Raw genomic sequence first — 13,482 nt, 5'->3', positions numbered from 1 at the left:
GTGGCAAAATTCTTCCTTTCTCATTAGATCTACTGGTTTACCTATTGATCCTATTGTAAATGGAACTGTAAATTCTATGTAAATGATTTGTCAGCTGTAAATAATACCACTTTGTTCTTTTTCAACACTTATGCATCTATTTACCATGTTTACTTGATTGCTAGGACCTCTAGTATACATTAAACAGTAGTGATAAAAGTGAGCATTCTTGTATGGATCCCAGTATTGCATGGAATGTATAGAAACCTTCTCCATTGCAGCACCATGTTTGTCGTAGCCTTTAAGATAACTATTTTAGTTGTTTTTTTTTTTTTAAGATTTTACCTATTTATTTGACAGAGAGAGACACAGTGAGAGCAGGATCATAAGCAGGGGGAGAGGACGAGGGAGAAAGAGGCTTCCCGCGGAGCAGGGAGCCCAATGTAGGGCTCGATCCCAGGACCCTGGGATCATGACCTGAGCCGAAGGCAGACGCTTAACGACTTAGCCACCCAGGTGCCCCAGCTATTTAAGTTTTTATCAGAAATGTTTTGGGACACCTGGCTGATTTAGTCAGAACAGCCTGTGACTCATGATCTTGGGGCCATGAGTTTGAGCCCCACATTGGGTGTAGAGATTATGTAAATAAACTTAAATGGAATCTTAAAATGCCTTGAAATTTATTAAGTGGTTTGTTTCTGCATCTACTGAAATAGTCACATTCCTTTTATCTTCATTCCATTATAGAGGTGAATTAGATTAATAAAATTGCTGATATTATACCACCCTTCCATTGCTTCACTTGATCATGCTGTATTATTTTCAATAAACTGATGGATTTAGTAAGTTAACACTTCATTTAAGACTTTTGCGTTAAAACTCATAAGCCAAACAGAACTGTAATTTACTGAATCATGGGTATACTAATCATATGAAGTAAATGAAGCAGGCTTTTCTTTTTCTCTTTTCTGCTACAACTCTGTGAGGTAAGGATGATCTGATGCTTCAAAATTTATTAGTACTCTTATACAAAAGTGAGTTTGAAGCTCTGGTGAAGAGGGGAGGGAATCTTTCATTACTATTTAAGTATCTTCAATGCTTAGTGGTTTACTCAATTATTTTTGCCAGTGTTGACATTCTTTGTTCTCCCAGGAATTTATCAATTTTATATAAACTTTTGCAATTATTGACATATAGTTCATAATATTATTTTTAAAAATCTGTTGTGACTGTAGTCATACCTCCTTCTTCACTCTTCTGCCTTCCTTTTTTAAAATCAATTTTATCTATCTTACTAGTCCTGTCAGAGCCAGCTTTTAGTTTTGTTAATCTTGTTTTTAGATCGCTATACTTGATTTCAGTGATTTTTTATACTTGTTTTTTTTTTTTTTTTTAGTTTATCTGGCTTATTTTCACATTTCCTAATAAGTATACATATATAAAAGCCATGACTTTACCTCATGGTACTATTTTAATGGTATCCCGCAAATTTTTATTGCTGTTCAGGTCTAAGTGTTTTTAATTTGTATAAAAATGTCCTCTTCAATCCAAGAACAATTCAGTAGTTCATATTTGTTTTTAAACATATATTTCAGCTTTTATTTTTATGTCGATTCCAAACTGTAGAGCGTTATAGTTAGATAACGTGGTTTGACTTAACTTCTGAGGCTTCGTTGGTGGACACTCCGTGAATATTTCATTTGAGAATTGTTCTATTCATTTTAAAGTTCATTCTCAAGACCCACCCCATGTATTTAAGATTACAACTCATGCAAAACAAATATTTTTATAGATTTTTCACCTATTTGACCTATCAAACAGAAAAAGTCTCTCATTTTAACTCAATGTATAATAGAGTTTCGCTTTCTAATTACAATAGTTTGTGTACAGATTTGCCCCTATCATTCTGTCATCCCTGTTTTAATGATTTTAATGTTATACTTTTAGGTGTTTATCTTTTTATAATTATAATCATCTTAATCTATTTCTTTTATATGAAGTGCTTCTCTTTCTTTTTTGCCTTTAATTATATTTTTCTTCATAGTTAAATTGCTATCCTGGCTTTCTTTTCATTCATACTTTCCTAGTATGTAATTTCCCATCCCTTTGTTTTCAAGTTATCTCATATCTTTTGTGTTAACCCTGTCTTCCGTAGACAAAATATTGTTGGATCTAAGTTAAGATTCTCGCCTTCTGTTTGGTGAATTCAATACGTTTACATGTATTATAATTTGTTCTTTTGGAATTTATGTCCGCCGTTGTTATGAGCTGAATGTTTGTGTCCCTCTCCCCCCACCGTATGTTGAAGCTCTGACCCCCAATGCAATGGTGTTTAGAGGTGGGGCCTCCGGGAAGTAATTAGGTTTACAGAAAAGCCATGAGGGTGGTGCTCTCATGATGCGATTAAGACCCTTAAGAGAGGGCTCTCTCCACATGTAAGCACCAAGAAAGCCTTTGGGCGGGCACAGTAGGAAGGCGGCTGTTTGCGCCACTGGACGCTGGACGTGGCCCTCACCAGACACCCAACCTGCTGGCACCTGATCTTGGACTTCCCATGCTCTGGAGCCGTGAGAAATAAAGTCTCATAAAATGTTTGTTGTTTAAGCCACCTGATCCATGGTGTTTTGTTACAGTAGCACGAGCTAAGATAAAAATCTTACTCCAGTCTTTCCATTTACCATACATTTTGTCTCCTTCCCTCCCCCCCCTTTTTCTGCTTTCCAGCGAATAGATCAAGTTCACCTATGCTAATTTGAAGGCTCTATTTTTTTTATAAAAGACATTTTTGGTGGTCACCCACACCTTACTAAGACCTGTATTTTTGTTTTTCTCTACAATATTTAAAATATATCAATTGTTATTAAGCATACTGTTACCATCATCAATCCCACCTTGCTTTCTTTTTTTTCTTAAAGATTTTATTTATTTATTAGAGTGAGAGAGAGAGAACACGAGCAGGGGGAGGGGCAGAGGGAGAAGCAGACTCCCCGCTGAACAGGGAGCCCAACGCGGTGCTCGATCCCAGGACCCTGGGATCATGACCTGAACCAAAGGCAGACACTTAACCTAAATGAGCCACCCAGGCGCACCGCCCCCCTTGCTTTCTGATGTTATCTAAAATTTGAATTATTATCTACTCATATACCTTCTACAATACAAAAATCTTAAGCCATTATTATTTTGAATCTGGTATTTTTACTGAGATGTCTAATGTCAATCTGATTCTCTTTATTAGCTGATTTTTTTTCCTGAAAATTTTATTATTAACATTTTATTTTTCAGGGGACTGCAAGGAGTCTGCTTCTCCCTCTGCCCCTCCCCTTCCCCCTGCTTCGGTTCTCTCTCGCTCTCTCTCGAATAAATAAGATCTTTTTTTTAAAGCATTTTATTTTTCAGTAATCTCCACACCCAATATGGGGCTCAAACTCACAACCCCTGAGATCGAGTCATGCACTCCACCTATTGAGGCAGCCAGGCGCCCCTTCTGGGAACTTCATTTTTTTTCCTTCTGGGAACTTTAAAGATGGTCTGTCTTTATGGTCTTAAATTTCACGGTAATGTGTCTGAGTGTGAGTTTTTCCTTCTCTATCCCATTTTAAAGGTTATATGCCATTTTCTCTTTAAGTTTTAACCTTTCTGGACTTCTGGAAATTTCCATTTTTTTCTCCAAAGATATTCTCCCCCTCTGTTTTCTGTCTCCTACTGAAATTCTTAGTTAGGAAGGGTCATCTCTTTTCTTTTTCCCCCGACAAACTATTTGTTGATCTTAGGAAATGATCTTAGAAACACGACAAAGGGGCTTTTGCAAAAATTAATTACCAGAAACTGCAATGCCTAAAGTAAGCCACAAGAGGTCAGACAAAAACCAAGAAAATAAATTGTGTGTGTGTGTGAGAGAGAGAGAGAGAGAGAGAGAGAGAGTGAGTGTGTGTGTTAAAAAAATAAAAAAGCAAGCATGGTGAGGAACCCTCATAGCTATTAACACTTGAACCATTCCTCGGAATAATACCTCTCATTTGACTGTTTAATCTCCAGTGTCGGTAACAGGATTAGTGTGTAAGCCAGTCTCCCCTCCCCCCACCCCCGGTTTGCAATTAGAAGTGGAGTTGAAGTTGGACAGCCATTCCTGCTTAGGGCTGAAATTCTTGCAAATCCTAGGGCAGATCTCTACCCCAAACCCTTGTGCACGAAAGTTTTCAAGGGGCCCTAGTGTCAGCTCTTGCCCCTTACTGGTAGAGTGACTTTGGGTAAGTTGCTGAAACTCGCTTAGCCCCTGGTCTGCCTCCCCTGGAAAACGGGGTGATAGTTCTCACCGCCTAGGGTATTGTGGGGAGTCAGAGACCATGCCGGCACAGGAGAACTTGGAAAAAATGCAGTCTTTGCTCTTTGCTCTTCCGTAAAACGAGGGGGTTCGGTGAATGGGTCTCTCAATTCCTATCCTGCACGAACCTTCAGTGTTTAATGAAATTGCCTTCACCCCTGGAGAAGGTCCAATGACCATTTCCTGAGGATTTTTATCAGACTGGTGTGATGGAAACGGAGAAGAGTCATGTGGAGAGAAAACACCTGCTCCTCAGGTCCGGAGACCCAGGCCTCCAGGTCCTGCCCTGCCCTTTATGTGTCTTTAAGACCCAGGCTCTGCTTTGTCACTGTACCCTCAACCTCACTGTATCCATCTATATATAAAAATATAAAACCCACTGTACCCATCTATAAGATGTACCCATCTGAAATAACTATGTCACGAGATGTGAGGATTAATGAGATCATGCATGCGAATCTCTTGGAACTCAGTAAGAAGACTGTATCTGAAAAATGGGCTCCACGAGACTTCCTTTACAGGCTTATTGAGAAAAACAAATGAGATAATGAATGCAAATTGATTAGCGCAAATTCCTGCAATACATAGGAGCTTTAGTATTGTAATAATAAAGCACCAACTGGGCGCCTGGGTGGCTCAGTCAACGGTTAAGCAGGTGCCTTCGGCTCAGGTCATGATCCCAGGGCCCTGGGATCGAGCCCCGCATCGGGCTCCCTGCTCGGCGGGAAGCCTGCTTCTCCCTCTCCCTCTGCCGCTCCCCCTGCTTGTGCTAATAAATAAATAAAATCTTTAAAAATAATAATAAAGCACCAATTAATAGCAAAGCCCAAAGTGGTAGAGTGCGAATGTTAAGCATTGGAATGCAGTGCTGGAGAAGCAGCACCTGAAGGTGGGCAGGTGCCTGGTGCTCAAGTGTGACCCTTCCTACAAGAGGCTGGACATGAGTGCCGGCTTCTGATGGCTCCGGGGCGAGGTGGCACCCGTCCAGGGAACTGAATTAATGGAGGCTCCGGCTGGAGATAAATGACCTACACACTGGCCCATTAATCACTTTCCACTCTGCAGTGACCTCCCTCAATCGTCTGAAGTCCGTGATCAGGTGCAGAGACTACGTGAGGACAGAGGCCCTGAGGAAGGGGCTGGTCTGCTCCAGACCTCAGTGAAAGCCCTGTCTAGTCTGTTCCACACCATTTAGCACCTGATTCTGTGTATGGGACATATTTATAAAGTCTCCCAAAATAAATAAGTTCCTTGACTTCAGTTCACAGCACATCTTTACTGAGCTCCTGAGATGTGCCAGGCCTGGTGCTGCTGGCTGAGGCCTTAGAGATGAACAGGGCACAGCCCTCGAACTTGGGCTCGGGGGTCTGGGGGACAGACCAGGAGGCAGCTGCTTCCCACATCATGCGACAAGTGCCAGGAGGAAGACCGCACGGCCGAGGGTGGCATCTGGGAAGGACTCCTGGAGGAAGGGATGTCTGAGCTAAAATGTGAAGGATTCATTAAGAGAGCCAGGCCAAGTCAGAGGAGAGAGAAAGGTGGGCAGAGAGGGACGAGGCAGATGGACGGCCTTGAACAAAGTCACAGAAGCAATTCTGAGCATGTCGGGGGCTGGGGTCCTGAGGCACAGAGGTGGTAGTAGGAGAGGAAGCTGGAGAGGTGGGCTGGGGGGGCTGCTCCTCACAGCATACCACCCACATCTCTGCTGGGTGATGAGCAAGGTCTTGGGGCGAGGCAAGGGTGGGGCCGCCGACCCCACCGCATCCTTCAGCTTTATTACACTTCCCAGACGGCCTCCACCCGCTGTCCGGAAGACCCAGCTCCTCGAAAATGTCCTCCCTTGGCCCGGTCTAACGAAAATTCTCCAGGTCTGCCGCAAAGACTTGACAGTTCTTGGCAGAGAGGACCCAGGACTCAAACTGAGCAAGGACGGTGGATAGAAACAGAATTTAGCAGATACCTGGAGAAGGTCGGGAAGGTAGTACAAAGATGGGTAATCCAGACGGGCTCCGAGCTCTCCTCTCCAGCAGCTGGGTCTGTCCTCCAGGGCTCAGGATGCAGAGGGGGCTCAGGCTGGAGCTGCAAGCCTGTCACAGCGCCCATGGGGCTCACTTCCCTCCACCTCAGAAGGCCAGGCTGCTCCTCTACAGGCCTCCTGGTGGCCTGGACCCACGTAACCACAGGGAACATCTTACAAGTGGCTGTGAGGTAGCCCTCGAAGGGAGCCAAACACTCCTCTGAGCTTAACCACCAGACCGACAGGAGTTAGCGAACACACAGGAACCCAGAAAAGCTAAGGTGGGAAACATGGACGGTGCTTTAAGACAGAAGGTAGCAAATGGCCCTGAAAACGGCTGTTTAAATAGTAAAAACAAAACAAAATCAGTTGCAGTTTGTTGGGGGGCTGGGGGGGGTTGCTTTTTTTTTTTTTCCCCTCTCTGGCCATTTCCAAGGAGAAAATGCTGGCCCTGTTTCCTAGTCTTGCAACGGGCACATCCCTCAGGCACCTCCCACGAGAGAGAAAGCAGCCCGGTGCGCCCGAGGTGGTCTTTCAACATTCCCTCAAGCTTGCTCCCCTGGCTGTGTGGGCAATGACCAAGGGATTCGTTCCGTGGGATAGGGCTAGCCCGGGCTCCCTCGAGTTGGACTATTTATCGTGGCAGCAGCTGGAGATAAGCTGGACACAAAGAGGATTTGTGTCTGCGGAGAGACGAGCCCTAGATACCCAGCGCGGAGGCATTTTCTCATTAGTTGGTGCTGGGGGCTCTGGGCTCTCACGGCGGCGTGTCCCCGTGTGAAGGGCAGTGGGGAGGGGGACACGCTGGAGGGGCAAAGCGCTCTGAGATGCTTCCCCTGAACAACCTAAATGAAACTTTCCCGAGGGCAGCTCCGTGGGAGAGATGAAAGACACCAGATGCCATCTGCATGCAGGACACTGTCCGGGGGGGAGGCAGGGAGTCATCTACCGGGGCTGAATTTCTTTGTGCAGACTTAATTACTTGTTCCTGCTTCCAGGGGAGCATGGCGGGAGCTCCGCATGGGGCACCCCACAGGCTGCTTGCCGAGGGACCCTGAGGGCCCCCATCTCGAAGATAAACCATTGCCGAGTCATCCGCGGCTGCCAGCTGGACTGCAAAGCTGGTGGTAGAGATGGGGGTGGACAGGACACGGAGTCAAAGCACAGAGCATTCTAGAACACTCCCAGGATTCGCTGACCTGAAGGGAATTCCAAAGCCCGAGAGCAAATTGAACCTGAAAGGCATTCTCGGAGTTTGGAGCAGCATCTGAGGTGCCCTCCTGGATTAGCAGATTCCAGTAATTCTGAATACTAACTGGGGTTCCCGCCAGCCCATGCACAGACTTCAGGAATGAAGTGGCTTTCTTGATGACCTCTGCTTTGTTGCTTTTCTTCTGCAGTTACTGTAAGATTAAGCTCTGAGGGAAAACACAACCAGTTGAAATTCATCACACCCCCTTTGGCGCTTCTGCTATATTTTGATATCCTGCTAACATAGCCTGTTTGTCACAGGACCGCGGGGGCTCCGCGGTGTCCTCACCCCTTGCTGACATGGGGAGAGAACCGGGTAGCCCTTTCCCACCAGATTACCACTGCGCACTTGGCTCCTGGAGGGGCTCGGATTCGTCGTCTGAGTAAATGCATCTTTGTACCTTGCTTTCTAGACGTAGAGCACCGCATTAAGAGTGACATATGCACATCCGTTTTTACACTTATGAGTTTCCTCAAAAAAAATATTTTTATGCTGCAATTTTCTATATTTGATCTTTGCCCCAAATCACTACTTTGCATCACAGTGGAAAAGAAAGGCATGTGAAAGGCACATTTCACACCTGAATGCCGGCAGAAGCCCATCCAGGAGCCAACCAATGGGAAAAGTTACCTGAAGAATAGTCGCCGGAGCTTAGACTTAAAGAAAAGGTTGCTATTGTAAGTAATTTCAATGCTTTCCCCCCATCCATGGAATGTGTTGGATTGGTGTCTGCATTTCTCCTGCCTTTCCAGAACAATGTGCTGTGCCCCACTGCGGAGCAAGTCGGTGACCTTCAGGCACCATTGTCTTCTTGCACTTCCTCTGAGAAACCAAGAGTGGAGTTCGATGTGGAAAAGGCTGGGGCCTCCTGCCCGAGGCATTTCGGATGTGCAGCCTGGGACCCCGCGTGCTGAACTGTAGAATCCACCCCCACCCCAGCAGCAAAGGACAGAGAGCTGGACAGAAAGGCATCATCCTTCCCCCTTTAAAAATGTGTATGGCTTCTGTGAACATAACGACGACCTCTTTTTCTGCACCCCCCCACCCCTCCGATTCTCCACTTCCTCCCTTTTCAGGTGGTTAGATGCCTGGCCGATTCTCAGCTGTGTGAGTCCCCTGGGTCCCTGGGTCCGACACCGGCCTGGGGCCAGCAAGGCTTCCGGCCGCACTGCTCCAAGCCACAGTCTCCCAATAAGCGAGCACCGAGCCTCGAGTTGCCCCAGGGCCTCTGTCCGCAGCTCCAGTCCCTCTGAAGAAGGTCTGTGCACACAAGCACAGCCCCGTCCCCTCGGTGGAAGAGGGCTGCACCCCAGGGTAAGTCACCGTCTAGAGGCCAATCCGGGGGTCCGCTTGCATGTCCTCCTGAGGAGGAGGGGCTTACCTGCGTCCGTCATGTCACCCCTGAAACAGCCCCATGACACTCAGGTTGGAAGAGGGACCCTTAGCGGCCAGCCAGTTAGGGGGACAACCTGAGATCACTTCCCCCAAGGGCCTCAGGTGGGGGGTCAGCAGGCAGTGCCCACCTGCCTCGGGTTTCGACCTCTGTCTCGCCAGTCCAGGCTCCTAACCCAAAATGCCAATGCTCTCCACCCAACAAGCCAGCCTCAAGAAAATCGACCACTTCCCACCAGTCTGGAGAAACCAAAACCAAACCGGCAAAACCAAACCAGATCGTTTTATTCTGCAGTTTCCTTTTACCAGAACACTACTAAAAATATAAATATAAAATCTCTAGAAAATACTCATACTCAGAATAGATCTGTCATCTTCCTCTCCCAGACTGGGACCAAACTCTTTGTTCTTTCAAAGCTGATGGACCATAAGCATGTTTGTCTTCATACTGTGCACGTACATCACACAGGAAAGTTATGCTCTGTGCAGGGGAATGCGCCACCCTCCTGCCCGGTTCTGGAAGCTCACCTGTGATTTATCCGGGGAAGGTTACGTGCTGACTAGAGGGATACAGTAGGGTCGTGGGCTAACAGGGAGGGAAGAGACTCTGTGCCCCCAACTTCCTTATGCAGACCCAGAAATTGGGTCCTTTGCTCCTCATGATCCTGCCCTTGTGTCGACAAGGCCACCCAAGGGCCAAGCTCCTAGAGAAGCTGGACTATGAGGTGTTGGGGGGGGGGCGGCAGTGGCTGCCAGGCTGTGATCACAGGGAGGTCAGGCTGTTGAGACAGACACAGGAAGCCGGGCAGAGCCCAGGCCCTCAGCGGGACTAGAAGTTGCCATCGCTGCCGCCTGGGGGCAGCACTCAGCCCCTAGCACCAGGCAGTATCTGCTGCATCCAGGGCGAGACTTCAGGCTCGAGCCCCTCTCCCCCAGGTGGCAGCATCCCCCCAGCCGAGGGAGGATGACGGCTGGGGTGGAGATCATAGAGAGGCCAAAGATTGGAGCAGGGTCCCACGCGGGCCCTTGTTCAGCATCAGACACTAGTCTGAGGAACTCCAGCGTCATCCTGGCGATGGTCCTGGGACGACCTGGGATCCCTGGGCTAACCCTGAGTCCGAGGGCCAGGATCTCAGCAGCGGCTGGGTATGGCATGGCGAGCAGGGTGCTTCAGCCTAACCCCAGGCCTGCCAGCTCTCCGCACGACCAGCCACCACGTCACCTGGCCGGGGCTACCCTGATCTCTGAGGCAGGAGCCCCAGGGCGCCAAGGCTCTGCTAAGTTTCCCGCCAGAGAGGCGAACGGAGCTTCTGGCGTGGAAGCTCCCAGCACCCATCTTTAGGTTCTCTGCCCCCATCCCCAGCGCTGTGTTGGGTGCAGAACTCCAAGTTGTTCTGGGAGAACTCACAGTCTTCCAAATGCTAGTCCCGAAAACTTCTGGGTCTCGGGGTCAGAGATCATACCGTCGTGATGTCCTTGGAGGAAAGCAGCAGGATCTAGACCGTCAGTAGCTGCGCTGCTCACTGCACCCCGGCCAGCAGGGTGCCCGGCCTGCGCAGCCCCTCGGGGAAGGGAGCCGAGGCTTTGCAGGGAACACGTGGTGCAGCCTGGCCTTCCGGAGCAATGGGAGATGGGGCTCGAGACGGGGCGGGAAGGCTGCAGAAGCCAGAATGCAGGAAGGGCAGCTGGCACCCTGGCGAGCCTACCCCCCATCAGGCTCTGGGTCCAGAGGAGTTTGCTTGGATGTTTCATGCGGCAGAGGTTGGAGGGGGGAGCAGGAACGGGGTGACGGTGTGAAGTGGGAAGTGAGCAGTATTGGGGGGCACGGGGAGCTGAATGGACAGAAAAGGGGTGGCCGCAGGAGTCCCAGGAGGAAGACTGCCCACCGGCCTGCCACAGTTGGATATGCCACGCCAGCCTTCTCCCGGGGAGCCGGCCACCCTGTTCAACAAAAGGGAGGTTCTCTTCTTGCTGCAAAGGCCCCCAGGGTTGGGATCGCCCCCTGACAGGGTCTCCTGGCCACAGGAAGACAGCATGACAGGAGCCCTGGTGGGAGAGAGGAACATAAAAGTGCGTTAACCCAGGAGGGTCGGAACCAGTTGGGGTTGGATGCACTGAGTCGGTCCCCCGACATGGATCCCGAAGGCCGGGACGCAGAGAGGACCGTGCAGCATCCAGGCAGGGGGAAGGCAGGGCAGAGGCCCCTCGTGGGAGACACAGGCCATTCCGGCACGAGAGCAAAGCCCCTTCTGCCTGGTGAGAGGTGGTTCGCGCCACGGCTCCTCCCACACCGCCGTCTCACATCCGTCACCCCGGCTCTGGCACTTACCACACCCAGACCCTATATCTGCCTCATTTCAGGCCTTGGGCTGGTCCCTGAAAAGCTGCTCTGCCCGCCGCCGCTCCCCCCCCGCCACGCCTCCACGGTGGCTGCTCTGTCCTCAGCCTGTCTTCTCCACGACTTCGGCTCCAGGTTCTCAAGGTCAGCTGCCTAGACACCAAGTCATGGGCCCTGTCCCCAAGCGAGATGGTGATCTGCTGTGCTGCTTCTGCTGGGGCCTGTGCAGCCCGGTCTTCACACAGCAGGGGTGGCCCGGCCTCCCCTTCTGCGCAGGAAGCACACACGTGGCGGGTCGTACCCCTTTCCCCCAGTGCCTCCTCAGTGGCTGGCTCTGTGCCCTGTCCCGGGGGGCTTGGCGCATTCCCCAACTGGCCAGACAGGAAACACCCCGAGAGCCCCCGGCGACCAGGCTGCCTCCAGGTCTCAGGCCTGGTGTCCCCTCTGGCCCACACCCAGAGGGCAGAGGCAAGGCAACCACCTGGGGTCTCCACGGTCTCGGGAGAGCAGTGGCTGGGCGGCACTCAGGGTATGCAGCGTTCCAGGTCCGAGCCCATCATCCGCCAAACCCATCATTCCCCACCAGCTAGATCCCGCCCCCCCGCCCCCGAGGCAGGAGAAACGAACCAGGGCAGGGAGGGAGGGGGCGGGGGCACAAACAGCGTGTGGGAGGCCGGAAGGAGCCTTCATCCCAGGCTGGTGGCCCTGGGGTCCAGTGGGAAGTCAGGGCAGCTTGGGAGTAGAGGGGCTCCAACATCCCAGGGCTGCGGCCGGCACCCAGAGGAGCTTACGGAACACGAGCCTTTAACGAGGACGACTGAGGGACTCTTGGCCCTGCACAGCCCACACGGGGGGACCGGCTCTCCGCTGATCTCTGCACAAGGGGGCAAAGGGCACAAAGAGCTGGGGGGCAAGGGGTACGAGGGAAGGAGATGGCCGAGGGGAAGGGGGGTGCTTGGCAGGGAGAAGAGGCCCTACTCAAAGGAGAGCAGGTCTGGGTGCCGGCCCTCATTGTCAAGGCTGGAGGTCCGTGCCCGAGGAGGGGGGCTGCTGGCCTCCAGTGGCTCGGCCAGGTGGACGGGGCTGAGTCTGAGGCCATTCCTCTCAAGGAGGCCAGGGGAGGAGGCCCTTCGGCACTCAGTCATCTTCAGCTTGGGCTCGTCCTGGCTGTCCTGGTGAATCAGGTCAGGCACGGACGGGGAAACTTCTCCATTGGGCAGAGCCTCGCCCCTATCTGCCATTTCCACAGGGGCCTCCGGCTGGGCAGGGGGAAGGGTGTCCTGGGGCTGCCCAGGAGACAGCTCGGTCCCATACTCCAGGCTGCTTAGGACGGGCTGTGACGAAATCAGCATGTCCTGTGTGGTCTTCAGGGCCCGAGGCGTTCGCTTCCTGGTGATGGGGGGCGGGGGGTCCAGTCGAGGGAATGCTTCTTGCGGGGCTGACCTGTGGGGTTGATGACAACAGGCACGTGTGCTCTAAGGATGGCGAGACCCAGAGCCCTGGTCCTTGCTTGTCTAGCTCCCCCACCCAGCAAGCGCTTTCCTGCTTGGGCCTCATCCTCGGTGTGCTGTGTGGGCTGTGGAAGCTGGAGCACCGCCGGCTTTTGCCCTGCACCACCCCCCCGGCAGGGCTGCTGTCGCCGCTGGGACCACTGGTGAGCTATGGGGGACTGTGCCAGCTGAGGAGCACAGCGGGTGGTGAAAACAAGGCCTGGAAGGGACCTGGTGGCCCCAGCGGGCTTCTCCCTCCCCTGCCCCCGTGGGTCCCACGGGCGCCCACGTTCCTCCACTACCACGAGCCGGGCAGTGGCTCGAAGGTGAGGCTGGGTATTAGAATCCACCCAGGGAGCTTTGGGCGATGCTGGGGCTCTACTCCAGCTCCACCCACTCCTAACTTCGTAACCCGAAGCTCCTCACCTTACCCCTCTGAACTTGGTTCTGTGCAAGACAGGAACCACCTGATCCATCTCAGGGCCGCTGCAAGGGCTGGGGGTGGGGGGGTGGGAGGGGGGGCGTGTGGCCCAGCGTTTGCAGACCCTGGACAGGCACCCAGTAAACCTCGGTCGTGGTGACCGGGTGACAGCCAACAACCAAGGACACGGCCCAGCCCTGTTCTCTGCAGGAGGAGCTCACGTCCCCGGCTCAGGGCTGCTCTCTGGGTTCATCCCGGGTTCACCCCGGAGC

General features: G+C 51.5%; 1 protein-coding gene across 12 annotated transcripts in view; it reads right to left on the bottom strand.

Moving 5' to 3' along the window:
- Positions 1-9,229: 9,229 nt before the first annotated feature.
- The window catches only part of LOC113931924 (nitric oxide synthase 1 adaptor protein), a 277,773-nt gene continuing 273,520 nt past the window's right edge, over positions 9,230-13,482 (bottom strand). For 11 of the 12 annotated variants that reach the window (XM_027610134.2, XM_027610137.2, XM_027610128.2 and 8 more), the window contains one exon: positions 9,230-12,742. In XM_027610134.2, coding sequence (XP_027465935.1) covers positions 12,274-12,742 — 469 coding nt within the window. In that variant the 3' untranslated portion in view covers positions 9,230-12,273. The remainder of the gene's footprint in view (positions 12,743-13,482) is intronic. The other variant, XR_003522920.2, reaches the window with a different exon arrangement.

This window comes from Zalophus californianus, chromosome 10 (genome assembly GCF_009762305.2).
Source record: "Zalophus californianus isolate mZalCal1 chromosome 10, mZalCal1.pri.v2, whole genome shotgun sequence".
In the NCBI taxonomy this organism is placed as follows: domain Eukaryota; kingdom Metazoa; phylum Chordata; class Mammalia; order Carnivora; family Otariidae; genus Zalophus; species Zalophus californianus.
Note: the sequence above shows the minus strand (reverse complement) of the source record. Positions and strands in the feature narration are given on the sequence as shown.